Source organism: Dioscorea cayenensis, chromosome 14 (assembly GCF_009730915.1).
Source record: "Dioscorea cayenensis subsp. rotundata cultivar TDr96_F1 chromosome 14, TDr96_F1_v2_PseudoChromosome.rev07_lg8_w22 25.fasta, whole genome shotgun sequence".
In the NCBI taxonomy this organism is placed as follows: Eukaryota; Viridiplantae; Streptophyta; class Magnoliopsida; order Dioscoreales; family Dioscoreaceae; genus Dioscorea; species Dioscorea cayenensis.
In genome coordinates this window covers 3969510-3984259 of record NC_052484.1, presented here as the reverse complement: position 1 = coordinate 3984259, position 14750 = coordinate 3969510, and the positions used below count along the sequence as shown (strand labels likewise).

Sequence of the window (14750 nt, the reverse complement as noted above, 5' to 3'; positions counted from 1 at the left end):
TGTGAGAGGACAAATAGACTGGTTGGGGAGGTTCAGGAAATGTAAGTTTGAATATTTAAGGAAAAAAAAAAAAGGAAGTTGAGAAGTTGTGAAACTCATGACTCTTTTTCAAAGACTTTTAGTTGAAGTCTTTATTTTGATTTCATTTATTTTTATTTATTAATGAGTAAATATTTTTGTACAACAAGTTAATGGCACTACATGAACATGAAGACACAACAGACTCATTTATTCAATAGGGCCTTTCCATTAGAAATTATTTCATAATAATAATTCTTTTATTTTTATTATTTTAAAATTTAGTAGTAGTCATTTATAACCCTAGTCTCATCATCACAATTTAAAAAACATTAGGCAGTTTTCTGCAAAAGTGATCCATTATTTTTATTTTTATTTTTATTATTTAATTTTAAAACCAAGTAAACACCAAAAGTTCACATTAGTTCAAACACTCCCAACACACTTTTTATCTTCATAACAAATGAAGTAATATTCAGATTTTAAAGGGGCTTACATGCAAACAATGGTCATTTCATTTTAGTTCTCTGCTTCAGCAGTAAAAACTAAAAAGTACAAACTTTGTGTTCTTGAGGCCTTGGTTAAATTTATCAGTTAATCTTCAACACAAAGATCAGGCATGAACAATATCAAGTCAAATAAATCAAACTCTGTTAAATGCATCATATCGGTTTTCTCCATCTCTCTCTCTGTCTTGTATGTGCAAATCAAGCTCTTGTGCGAATTTACAGGCCGTCCTCACCTTGTTCTCGAGAGACAGAAGTTGAGAGGATAGCAAGGTTGCAGTTCAAATACGAAAGTGCTGATTCGCAGTCCATGATTATTTTCTTCACAGATGATGGTTCACTGGATATAGTTTCCGATCCAGCTGCCATTGCTGCATGAGAATCTCGGAGACTCCTCAAATTTCCTAAGAACTGCGTCGAAGCATGATCAGATGTTAAAGTGGAAAAAGACTAACGAAATGCAATGTTAATCTCTATATAATCATATAAACAACAGAGTTTTGATTTAAATTCTTATTTGATCGAAAGAAATTATCATCATCATATTAAGCTTGTTTTGTCTTTGAATGTCGAGCCTGTAAAAATTTGGTCCAGTGATGTTTTATCCTATAGGCCATATACGGTGGTTACAAAAATTCGCAAGGCTGGGGCAGAAATGGAACATGAGAATACCTTTAATAGTGTGTTATAAGCCTCCAATAAACGATTAGCGGCGGGGCCAAATCCGTGCAACTGAGGAACCTCCATCATATGCGTCCAAGGGCGAATTTCCTAGAAAATTACTCCATTTTAATTAAACTAAATGAAAGCATAATGACGTGATTGTCAGAACAAATTGGAATTCAAAGCATTTCATTTTCTTCGTTTCTTTGTAAAATGAATGAACGTAGGAATGCTCTTAAAAAAATGATTATATAGATATAAATAAAGATCCGGATAGTACCTTGGAGTATATTATATTGAAGGACCTCACAGTTTCCAGAAAAGACTCCAACTGTGATCGTAGTTGTAATTCCACACTAGCATAATCCTCGTTTGGATTGTAATCATACTGCATAACATGGGAGCCAATTTTTGAATAAAAAGATCACTTATAGCAATTTAGCAAATATTAACATTAAAAGAAGAAAAATCCAAAGCCTGTCCGAGCTGGCTTAACCAATCAGAGTAAACTGTGTATTGTGTCATTTTCAAGCTAAAGAACATGGTCTATTCCAACTAATGGTTTAACTCTTGCTGAGTGCTGATAAAATAGAAATCGTAAATCACATGAGACATACAAGTAAATCCATTAAAAAAAAAAAAAAGAAGACTTTTTATTACGGGCAATACTGCACACTAAGGGTCATTTAATTGTGCAAGTTGACAGCTAAAAATCCTACCTCCATGCATAAAATATACATGATGTAATACAGTCTGACTAAGAAGTATCCATACAACACTTAGGTACGCATGTGGAAAGAATAATTCATTCTTGCACACTATTTCAGATTGCTTAATGGAAAAGGATTTCATGGGACAGTACTTCGTCATTAGTTAAATGAGGAATTGACAGTGGAGAATGATCACTGTGTTGAAGTCACAATAAGGCTTGGATTTAAATTGCGAAAATTGCACACCTCTCTATTGTAAGAACTGGACAAAAGTAATTATGCTCTCTTGAGAAATACATAACAAATTTCGGGCAGTTTGATAATTATTCATTAAAAAAAGGAAAAACAAGAATGAGAATGTGTCCAATAACTTAGATGCAACTTCACAAGAATGCAAAAGCTCATTTCTTCTTGGCTGTAAGATTTTTCGGAATAGCCAGGAGAGTAAAATAGAAAACTGTGTTCCGAGTAAACCTTGGATGCCAAGTCCTGGACCATCTGTTGCAAATTTGACAACTTCTTTGTATGCTCAGAGAGTTTTGATTCCAGTTCGGATATATCTGGCCTGTCAAAGGATTGTGTGCTTTATGAATTGACCAAAATTTGTTAAGAATTATATGCAGCTTAACACATGAACACACCATTGAAAGGAAAAATAAACTCACACCAATGGCAGATATTATGTTTTACTTTTCAAATAGACACAACACAAACCTTACGATTCCATTATGAAATAAAAGAGAACACTTACAATGGATAGATGGATTGGATCTGGACATCTGCAGGGAAAAGTTTGCATTCTTCTGAAAAAATTTGAGCTTGTTTCTCAGCAATAGAATCTAGCAACTGCACATCCTTTGCCAACTGCTCATCAACACTGCATGAAAGTAACAATTCTGTAATCAATTTGTTCTAAAGTCAAAGTTGACATAAGTTTAAAAAGTATTATTCAAATATATCTATTGAACTCTAACAAAGAAAACAAAACTTGTCGAAGAGATATATGCCAGATGAAATTTGGCAGGGACATTCATGTGAAAAAAAAAAGATCTCTCTTACGTCCATTCAGGATAATCAGCATTAAAACTTGCTTCCACCAGATCTACAATAAGACGGAGAAGCTCAGCACGTTCCTCGTAGCTGCCTCTTCCCTGCCATTAATAACAATGAAAGCTTATAAACTTTACAAGTAATCCACCTGCAAATTTTATGGATCAACAGACTGGCAAAAGATAAACACTTTTGTCTAGAGATTTTAAATTAAAAATAAAAAAGGGGCAGGAAAAAAACACAAAGTGCTTATGGCTTCATTCTTGTCCTCCATTAGTTGTGAAGACCAGTATTTATACTGATTTTAATCTTAGATAATTTATAGCTTTGCAGAATCTGAGTTTGGATTAAGTACCAATTCGATAAAAAATATTCTGTCAGGTAAAAAGTGGCAGAACATGAAAATGTGCATAGAAGCATATACAATATGGTAAATTTGAAGTAGTAGATCTTAACTATATCTTTTTTATGCTTGATCATGTTAATTCCTGAGAAATTGTCAACTTACTTGGATGACTTCTGTATCAACGGAAGATGTAATACCCAAGAAACTCGCTATCTCAGCCAAATCTACAATGTTTTCAACAAGAAGTTGTGGAAGGTAATATCACAAAGATTTGCAAAAACTTATGTGCTAAATAATTGCAGCAAAAATGCTGCACAAATGGAAAATCAGTTAAACAATCTAATTGTGAAGCATTTTCAGTGGACTACCGTAATCACATGAAGGTGACTAGCAAAGATCATTTGAGTGATCAAGAGCATGGACTTGTTTTAGTCATTGTATATAAGAGAATTAGGTAAATTTGCAAATAAATAAAAAGTCAGAAGTGTATCCCCAATTAAAGGCTCTCTTGGTGATAGAAAGAAAGTTTTTTCCATAAGTTGTTGTTTTATTAAGGGAAAAGTGCTTGTGTAAGGAGGTCAGCAATAATGCATACATTGTAAAAGGAAATTGTTACATTACAAAAAACCTGTCAATCCAACAGTATGCAAAGACCTTCACGTTTGAGTAACACAAATTCTTAAATACAAATTAATGCTATATAAAACTAGGTTTAGCCTTGGCCAGGAATGTCAAATGGGTAGATGACAAATGAAAAACACCGCCAAGAGTGCATATAAACAATTTTAACTTTTAAGAGACCATGTGCATGCAAGGGGCCGCAACCAATGATTGTATGTCATATACAAATTTGTCGAGTTAAGGAGCATTACAAGCAATAGAAAACAACCTAAAAAGGCGTGACATCTATTCACAAAGAGAAAAACCAAGTAAAATGAAAAGGAATGCATCTGATTGATAGACAAGTCAAGAATACTTTAGAGCCCAAACACAACAAAGCTTATTGGCAAAAGCCATAAAAAAGGATGAACAAAATAATTTCATCAAGAATGTGAGATTGTGCAACTGGACTCAGTGATGGCTATGCTGCGACAATAATAATTGGAGGTACATAATGGACTATGGATTAATCAAGGAGAATCAATACTGAGCAATGTGCCCATTCATATATGGAAGAAATTCTTAAGAGAACCACATTCAACCTAATCACAAAGTTGAGAATGGCCACAGCATTATCTGGGAGTTTCCAACAAAAAAAAAAAGAAAAAGAAAAAGAAAAAATATAAAAGGAAAAGAAAAGAAACAATCAACCAGGCCAACAGCTACAAATGATAGTGTAGATGTCAGAGTGAAACTAAAAATTTATGACAGAATCAGTAAAAACCCATAGGATAGCCTGTCATAGTGCACAAGGGCCACAAAAGCAGCCGCAGATCCCAATTGGTGAATCACACCTATTCTGAATATGGCTCACAATGACGAGCAGTGCTGACCTTTGACACATGATGAACGAGACCAACAGCATGAAGATAACAGTACAAAGCCAAATCAAAACTAAAAGAGAGTGTGACATAAAGGGCTGAAGTTTTCACAGCACTTCAAATGGAATTGTAACCCCATGACAATATAGCAAGCAAAAACTTACGTTGGATACGGGCTGTCTCTTCATCACGATCTAAAGCATCACCTTGCCAAGTCTGCTGAGTGAATGGTGATCGGTCTCCTAGAAGCCTGCCAACATATTAAAAGAAGGCGTACCTATAAAATTCATGACACCAGACTTAATAATACAAAATGCGATAAAGGATGCACACAAGGTTTGAGTGAACTTGCAACTTAAGAAGCAAACTTACAAACTAAGCAATGCACAAGAAGAGGCATTTGAGAAATGAGGACCAATGCTTAAAAAGAACATTTCTTTGAAAAGCAAATTCAGGAAAAGAAAACATATGAGGATCACAATAATCATATCAAATTATGAGCTTTTCAGTTCAAATTGTATGCCCAGAATCAAATACAAAAGCCAGATAGCATCAACCAAATTGAAACAATGTACAAGATGAAGCATTTGATAGATAAGGAAAAATGCTTGTAAGAGAATATTTCTTTGGAAAGGAAAACCGTGAAAGAAAAACAAATGATAACCATAAGGATCAAAATAAACACATAAAATTGCTTGCTGTTCAATTCACATTGCATGTCCAGAATAAAATTCAAAAGAAAAAACATTAACCCAAAAGGAATTACATTAAGAAAATAAAACCAAATATTAGGAATTCCACACGAACAAAGTCATCAACATCTCCACCATCCTCAAAGAACAACACATCAAGCTACAACCTTTAGAACTACATACGCTTTAACAGGAACAAAACTACCAAAACTTAGGGGAATTGATGGCAATGGAGGAGAAAAGAAGAGAAATCTAAGTACTTAAAGAAGAGCCACTCGAGGAGGGCATAGCGCTCGACGCCGGCGAAGAGAAGGGACTGAGCAGGAGCGTTGGCGCGTGGGTAGTTGAGCAGGGCCAGCTTCCTCTGAATCTCCTCCATTTGCTTGGAAGCCATTGCCGGCCAAAAGCCAAAACTCTTCCGCTGTCGCTCCGGGATCCAAATTCCCAAAAAAATTTTGGTTTCACTTTCACTTCTCTCATTTTGCTGTTGAAGAGATTTGTTTTTACGTTTACCCCCTTGAGAAGTTTGAAATTTCTTCTCAGCCCCTCATTTTTCAAAATAATAATAATAAATTTTCCCATTTTTCAAAATAATAATAATAAATTTTTTGGAAATTGCTATAAAAACCCCTAAACTTTTGGGAATACTAGTGTTACTGTGTTAAAACAATTCTGAATTTATTTTTGTAATTTTAAGTTGGATCTATTTATTAAAAAAATTACAATGCTTATTTTTTATATTTGAATTAATTTTTAAAAAAATTTAAAATGGTAACTAGTAGAAAATTTGTGTTCATATGGAAAAGGCCTGTTGGCCAACTGTAAGGGTTGTCAGTAGGTCATGATTGAGATTTTGTGTCCAAATGATCATGAGCGGCCCTTTTCCTTAGGCGTAGGTGAGCGCCAGGGCAAGCCTAGAATGGCTTGATCGAGATTTGGTGAGATAGGGGGTGATGGGGGTGGGTGCACAACACAGGCAGGGTAGGCCACATCGGTGCGTGAGTGGCATGTGACCAAGAGCGCCCGAGGCAATCCGCATGACCATAGGCAAGCCCCAACGGCACGTGTACATGGGTGTGGGCGTGTGCGGGCAACTGCTGTCATCCAACACTTAGGGGTTGTTTGGTTGGCAGTAAGTAGAGGTAAGTAGGGATGATGCAAGTAGTTTTACATATAAAACTTACTTTTTGGTGTTTGGTTTGATGTAAAACTACTTTTTACATGTTAATTGGCTTACTAATAAACCCTTTTTTGCAAGATTTCAACTTACATCAAAAGTTGTTGTGAGTTGAAATCCTGTAAAAGATATTGTTTACACTTACCTCCAAATACAGAAAAAAGGCAAAGAACAAAAGCTAGCTTACAGGTGACGTCCTCCACCGACTTACCGGTGACGGCCTCGCAAAGCCTCTGGCTCTCTTGTAATGGTGACGGCCTCGTAAAGCCTCCTGCTTTCTTGTAGCAGTGACAGCTCGCAAAGCCTCCCGGCCCTCTTGCAGTGGTGAAAGTCTCTCTCTCTTACAATGGTGACAGCTCGCAAAACTTCCGGCTCTCTTGTAGCGGTGACAACCTCGCTTTCTTGCAGTGGTGACAGCCTCACTCTCTTACAACGATGACAACTCGCAAAACCTCCGGCTCTCTCTTACTACAGCGTCGTAAAGCCTCCAGTTATCTTTCAGTGGTGATAGCTTTCGAAGCCTCTGGATCTCTTATAGTGGTGACAGCCTCGCAAAGCCTCCGACTCTCTTACAGCACTCATCGTGGTATAATCTAGGATACTTAGGTTTTGTTATTTCTATCTAGATCTTGTTTCCTAGAATTTATAGGATCTTTTTTGCATATTTTGATTAAGATATATTGTATAGGGTTTAGGGATTTGATATATTTTAAGTTTTTGGATAGGATTATATTGGTTATGGTGGTTTTGATTGTTTAGTTCGGTCCGATTGCATATTGTATTTTGGGACATGGTTGTTTGTGATTTGGGATTTAAGTTTTGTGTAGTTTTTTAATTGAGATCTATTGGTTGTATGTTATAATTGTTGATTTATTAACTATTGATTAACTCTGTGTGTGTGTGTGTGTGTGTGTGTGTGCGCGATTGAGAAAACATAGTTGACCATTGAGAAAACACAAGCAAATTGGCCAGTTTTCCTTTTGCAAGAATGGAAAGCACACATGGATCACCTCATTACCTATATAGCCATTATATATCAAGATACAGTTATGTTGAAGCTGTTATGTGATTAAGACCATACACTTATATGGATGTCCATATTAATACACATGTTCTTGTTTCTGTGATGTCCATATTAGTGCTTCTGTTGTTTATCTTATCCCTTCATTTGGATTACAAACTGAAACTCTTCTTCAATTTTTTTAATAATGACCACAAACATTTACATCATCTTTTCTTGAACCTATCTCTTATGTTTTTTTTAATACTTAGCACAACATTTACATTATCTTTTCTTGAACCTATCTCTGCTTCAATTTTTTAATAATGACCACAAACATTTACATACTCTTCTATTTTTTTTTAATAATGACCACAACACACACACACACACACATATATATATAAAGCTATAGTCAGCATGATATATATAAAGCTTTATTTCATGGGATCATGTTGCCATGACTCTGACGGGTGAGTTTGAGGTTGCATGCATGTGATTGAGGGAACGTATAATAATTATAAACCCAGGATATTATGAATGTATAGTAACATGGAGAAACATTATTGATTTATCGTATTAATTGTTTGATGCGATTGTGTGTGACAAAGCAAGCATCCAATATTGGCATATATTTGTTCTTATAAAGAAAAAATGATCATATATATTGGATAATGATTCAGAATTCTCTCAGTTTTATATATAGAATATGTTGAGTTAAATGCATGCTACTTTCTGCTTAAGGGACCTGCTCTAGAAAAGAACCTTTAAGGATTGGCCAATGTTGCAAACTTTGCTTTTTATATTGTTTATTCCTTTTCTTCATTAATTAATTTTAATTAAATTATAAGATTAACTGACATGTGATAGTGAAATATTATTTAAAAAGATCTAGTCTTTATTTCTTTATTTCTCCAATATTTTTATATATTTTTATTTATTTATTTACATATTGACTACCACAACATTATTTATAGATGGGTACAAATTTTGAAGATGAATATGCTATAGGTGCCTCCGCTATATTTGTTAGTATTTTAGCTTTAATGTAATATAGAGGAAGAAGACTTAATTTGCCATGGGAGCCTTACTACAATAGGGGTGAACAATGCACAAATTATATTTCAAGAATTATATGTAGCTCTGATGTAGCAAGTATATCGATGCTAAGAATGAGACGAGTATCATTTTTTGGACTATGTGATATACTAAAGATGAAAGAATTATTATTCAACACTTTACATGTAAGTGTTGAAAAGAAAATGGTCATGTTCTTTTACATTGTTGGACATAATGTGAGAAATAGAGTTATTGGAATGAATTTTTTACAAGCTGGAGAAATTGTTAGCCAATATTTCCACCATGTGTATGCTATTAGATAACTTCATGGTGAGTTAATTATACCGCCTAACACAGCTACTAGTCTGATCATAGCACAAGATTCAAGATTCATGCCATACTTTAAGGGAAAAAAATTATGATTATTTATGATTAAATTGGGAAGAAGAATTACTAAGCCTACTAATTTTTCATTAACAAATAGTATTGCATTGGAGCACTTGATGGTACACATATTCTTGCCTCTGTTCCGAATGATATTGTGTTATGTTTTCAGGGGAGAAAAACTTATCCAACTCAAAATGTATTAGCTGTAGTTAATTTTGAATTACGATTTACATATGTGCTAGTCGGTTGGGAGGGCTCAACTCATAATGCACTTGTCCTCCGGAATGCCTTGGAAACCGATTATAGACTTATAATGCCTGAAGGTGTCATACCATTCTATAAAAATTAAAATATTTAACCTAATACAATTATGTATAACTTGTAACTTTTTTGTTATAGGGAAATATTACCTTGTTGATACTGGGTATTCTACAAGACCAGGTTTTATATCACCTTTTCATGGTGTCTGATATTATCTTAAAAAATTTAGTGCACATTCTCCCTAGAATAGCAAAGAATTGTTTAAGTATAAACATTCTTCATTGCGTACATCGGTGGAATAAGCCTTTCGAGTGTTGAAAAACCGTTTCAAGATATTGACTTATAGGTCATTTTTACCTTTTTAAAACACAAATAGATATATATTGTGATCACATGTTGCATTCTACATAATTATATTCTACAAAGAGGTAGTGACATGTACCTACCAAACGTTGAAGAGTGGGAACCTAATCCGAATGTGCGCGAGAAAAGAACACAATCCCAAGTTTGTGAAGAAACAAGAGAATCATTAGGAATACGAGAAGCAATCATGAATGACATGTGGAGTAATAGATGAAACTAGCTTTTTATATTGCAATGCTCTTGTTTAAAAAAAAACATGTGTAGCTTCATTGGGTATTTTTTTTTTTTACTCTTACGATTGTACATTTTGATATTTGCTTGTATGATACAAATTGTTTGAGTGAACTTTTTCTATATATGTTCATTTACAAATTGTTTTTCCCCCTTGCCTTCAAAGACGAGTATGTTGCTGTTTATGAGTGTGTTGTCTTCATTGATTTTAATAAATATTTTTATTCATAAATAATTGTTTTTATGCTAATTACTCATTATAAATGGAATATCAATATATGACACCAGAAAGCCATAACTTGGCTGGGAAGAAAGCATCAACTAATATCCGATGGACTGCAATGATGCCATCTTTCATGTTAACATCTCTTGTTGAGTAAGAAAATCTTGGGCTTAAATCTGATAAGGGATTTAAGAATGTTGCTCTCAACGCAGTTGCAAGAGCTGTTAGTGCAAGGTTTAACCTAGCTATGAGTAACACACATGTCAACTATCGTCTTCGGCATGTAAGAAAAATATAGTTAATTATTAAGAAAATTAAGAGCTTAAGTGGTGTGTTATGGGATGATGTGGAGAAAAAAATAGTCATGGGGAAAAAGGAATACCAAATATACATACAAGTAGTCATAAGTTGTGGTTAACGATTAATAGTTCATATTACATATTGCACATTAACCCTAATTGTAAAATGTAATGTTTATTATATAGGCACACCCTGGAGAGGAGACTTATATCAATAAACAAATACAAGATTATGATGAAATGACCATTGTATATGGAAATGATCAAGCAACGGGGTCTTTTAAAAGAACGGGTGCTCAAAGCTCTAGGAGCCTAGGTGTACACATGGATCAACAACCAACATCACCAGTAATTGATATTGACAATCAAACACAAGGATTTTATGATTTTGATGACTTTGCGCCAAGTGAAACTCCTACTAATGACACACCAACGACCAAGGGCGGAGCCAGAAATCACAGAGAGGGGGGCAAGCTACAAATTAACAAAAGAAAAATTTTAATAACAATTTTTTTATAAATTAAAAATTCAAAATAATACACTAAAAATAATAATTTAAAATACAAAATAAAAATACCACTAATGACTGCGGGGAAGGAACTGAATCCTTTGATTTTGCATATTTTGAAAACATTGCAACATTATTTCTTCATCAATTTTAGCAAACATCTCTCGCTCAATATAACATAACATCATATTGTTTAACCATTCATCACAAATTTTGTTTCGCAAATCTGTTTTGATGATATTCATTGCTGAGAACGCTCTTTCAATTGTTGATGTTGCCACAGGTAAGATCAACTCCAATTCAATAAGGTGATAAACCAATGGAAAAACCAAATGCTTATTAGTTTGAACCATTTTCATAGCAAGACTTGCAAGATCATGACAACTTGAAAAATCATATTTTCTTCTCACATCAAGAATATATATGTGAAGTTGCTCTTTCAAGATAAGATGATCGGATGTGGAGAAATCATCAGAGTAAATCTAAGCAAGTCGAAGAAGCATACCATGATCAAATTTTAAAAAAGAGTTTCTTCGATCAAGACAAGCAATGCATCTTAATAACTCTGTAGAAGTTTTACTAAACCGGTTATTCATCTCAGCAGTAAGTAAATCAATCTCAACAATAAAGATCTCCGCATGATAATGATGATAATAAGTAACCAATTGCTCTCCACGTCTCAAACGACCTCGAACTGGTATATTATCTTCCATATTGGGCACTGAAACTAACATTGCAACACAAAAACTACTGACTTCTTCTAAAAATGCACCCCATCCATTTTCTCTCAAGTCTTGCATAAGTTCTTTTATAGTTACTATCAACCCCATTATATTAACAATGTTTTGATTTTTCTGCTGCAAGGCATTTGATAAGTTATTAGTTAATCCCAATACTTTGATCATCAGATGCAAGATAAATACAAATTCAAAACTCTCCATCCTTTGTATCAAACCCGATGCTAGGCCTCTTTGTTCTGCAACATTCCCATCATTACATGTATTCTCTAATACCTCTAATACTAATTCCCACATAGTAAATAAGCGGATTAAAGTTGTATAATGTGAGCCCCACTGAGTATCACCGGGTCTTGCAAGATTAGTCTCTTGATGTTGGCCCCTTCCTGAGAAGATCTCACTTCTCTCCAATTTCTCGACGATCTTATCATGGTGCTTTTGAAGCAACACATCTCTCATTTTGCAAGAAGCAACCACAATGTTCACAATCATAGTGGCATAGCTGAAAAAATCACTAATAGCTAATATGCCCATAGCAACAAAAATGACAACCAACTGCAATTAGTGGGCAAAGTAATGGACATAAAAGGCAAATGAATTTTCATTTCAAATTAACATCTTCAACTCATTAAATTTCCCTTTCACATTTGAGATTCCATCATATCTTTGCCCTCTCAATCTAGAAATGATAAACCACAACGGACAAACAATCCATCCAAAGCTATCTTTAATGAAGGGGCTGAAGTATCAGCAACATGTTCAATGGTAAGAAAATTTTCAATTACTTGTCCTTCCTTATTCACAAATCTCAAAATCACCACCATTTACTCTTTTGCTGATTTGTGATGAGACTCATCAAGAAGTATAGAAAAATGACTATCTCTAATCTCATCAATAATGGCCCGTGTGGTCTCTTCTACACAAGCCCTTACTAACTCTTTTTGTATTTGTGGAGAAGTCATTTGATTATTTATAGGAGCATTTTTATTAATTACACAACCAACACTTTCAACTTCCGTCCTATACCAATTTAGCATCTTTAGAAAGTTGCCCTTATTTGTGGAACTAGAATATTCATCATGTCTACGAAAGCCAAGACTTTGCAACAGTAAAAATCTAACAACTCGTAAAACAACAATGACACGAGCTCTATATGCAATCTCCATATCTTTGCTATGAAAATAGAATATATGTGACATGCTTTGCCTCTGATTTTTGAATTCCTCACAATGCCGCCTTGCATTATTGTGGTTGCTATTAACTCCACCAACATGATCAGTGAAAACTTCCATTGTCTTCTTCCAATTGCTAAACCCTGTTTTTGTGAAGGCGTCAATCCTAAGTTTATCACCCTTTGGCTGCTTAAAAAGATAACAATAGAAAACGTAAGCTGCAACTTTCTCCACACTATATTCCAACCAATCAAATTTCTGAAACCACACTTCTTTAAAGCTTCTCAAATCTTTTCCTTGTTATTTCTACGAAAATTTTGGGCAATTGGTTGACATGGACTCATTAACAAATACTCTCTCCTTACTTGATCTCTTATTCTTGTGTCATATTCCTCAATTGCTTATTGACGTTGCGTGTGTACCATAAGTGCACGGGTTTGTCGAAGTAATAATACCCCGGTGAGTGGGTAGTCGAATCCACAGGGAATAGTGAATAGAAACACAAATATTTCTATTTAACTCAAACGGAAATGAATTAATAGTGATGTAAATAAGAATCAATGCAAATAGAAATAAGAAAAGAAGAAGGAGGCGGAAATAAAAGATAGGAGAGGCAATCGACGATAAATGGGGCACCCGGACATTGCTCACCCTAGGACTATTGTTTCAAGTGCAAGACTAATCATTATGTTTCTAAACTAATGTCTAATGACTCATGGAAATCCTTAAACACATGGTCCCAAAATTTAAGGTCAACCGTGACTAACCCTACACTATGCCCTGGTAGAGAAATCTTTCAGTTTCGACACCTCACACTGTGCTAGGTTGCTTTAGACTCTAGGGATTCCAAGTGATAAACCATATTCCCTAAAATAGATCTAACCCTTTGGTCTAGGCGAAAGACCCCTAGTCACAGTTAAGCCCCAGATACTAAGGATTACTTCAACGCTTCACTGTGTTGCTTGCGCAACTAAGCCCCAGCGGAGTTTGTCTCTTAGCGCTTCACTCTATTGTGACCGCAAAGAACTTTTGGAATGTGGAGGTAGGATAAATCACACCGTAAGGGAAAATAGACGTTTCGCTACCTCTCGACTCACCCTCTCAACTCTCTCCAATCTAGCATTGTCTAACCCTCATGGTGTGTCACTCATCCACAAGGATTACCAAAACAGATTCTCAACCCTAGTGTCACTCTAAGGGAAAATCAACTCAACAAGCATTCAAGATTGGAACTCAATTAAAACATCAATTAATGAAAGCATAATAAGAGATCAAAGAAACAATATCATCCTAGGGTTTACAAGCCCAATTACCCATTAGGGGTTTAGCTCTCCATGGAGCAAAATATAATCAATAATGAAATCAAAAGTAAAAAATATACAATCCATGAATAAAACCCCCTTGGTGTTCGTGTCGATGGTCTTGTGGAGTAGCCGCGTCTTTTCCAAAGGTCCCCTCGTCAAGCCTAGGGCACACCTCGCCGGATCGATGCCGACGAAAGCTCCCCTAATAACTCTCTTCCAAAGGAAACACGGTGTCGAAGGCCGTAAACCTCTCCAAAAGCCTAGACAAAGCCTCTCCAAACCCTAACTGCGTGCGCCTCCAAAGGTGAGAAAAGACAGGCCAAAGGATGGAAAGAAGGATCCCTTATTCGGCTGAAATCGCGGCTTTAAATAGGCTGGAATCGGGCATCCACACGCCCGTGTGAATCTGAAGGAAATTGGTTTTCTGTGGCCTGTGAACAGTAACTGCTACAATAATTTGCTACAGTAAACTGCTGTAGTACTCCGCCAAAATTCTTCCGAATCCACACTCTTTATCGAGGCCACATGAACAGGCACACATCCATGCGGTAGATCGCGTTGCT

At 35.2% G+C, this 14750-nt stretch overlaps 1 protein-coding gene across 1 annotated transcript; it reads right to left on the bottom strand.

Moving 5' to 3' along the window:
- Nucleotides 1–443: 443 nt before the first annotated feature.
- On the bottom strand, nt 444–5922 carry LOC120275097 (AUGMIN subunit 7). Its single transcript, XM_039281592.1, has 9 exons — nt 5727–5922; nt 4939–5024; nt 3456–3517; nt 2957–3048; nt 2649–2774; nt 2372–2462; nt 1468–1575; nt 1197–1295; nt 444–935 (listed from the first exon to the last, which is right to left on the bottom strand). Exons 1-9 carry the CDS (start codon nt 5858–5860, stop codon nt 744–746), a joined length of 990 nt encoding a protein of 329 aa, XP_039137526.1. The 5' UTR covers nt 5861–5922; the 3' UTR covers nt 444–743.
- Between the last annotated feature and the right edge of the window lie 8828 nt (nt 5923–14750).

Coding starts and splice junctions, on each gene's coding strand:
- LOC120275097 (XM_039281592.1), bottom strand. CDS start 5,860: ATGGCTTCCAAGCAAATGGAGGAGATTCAGAGGAAGCTGGCCCTGCTC. Junction 3,049..3,455: donor TTGATACAGAAGTCATCCAA/GTAAGTTGACAA, acceptor TATTAATGGCAG/GGAAGAGGCAGCTACGAGGA. Junction 1,576..2,371: donor TCCAGGACTTGGCATCCAAG/GTTTACTCGGAA, acceptor CATGTTATGCAG/TATGATTACAATCCAAACGA.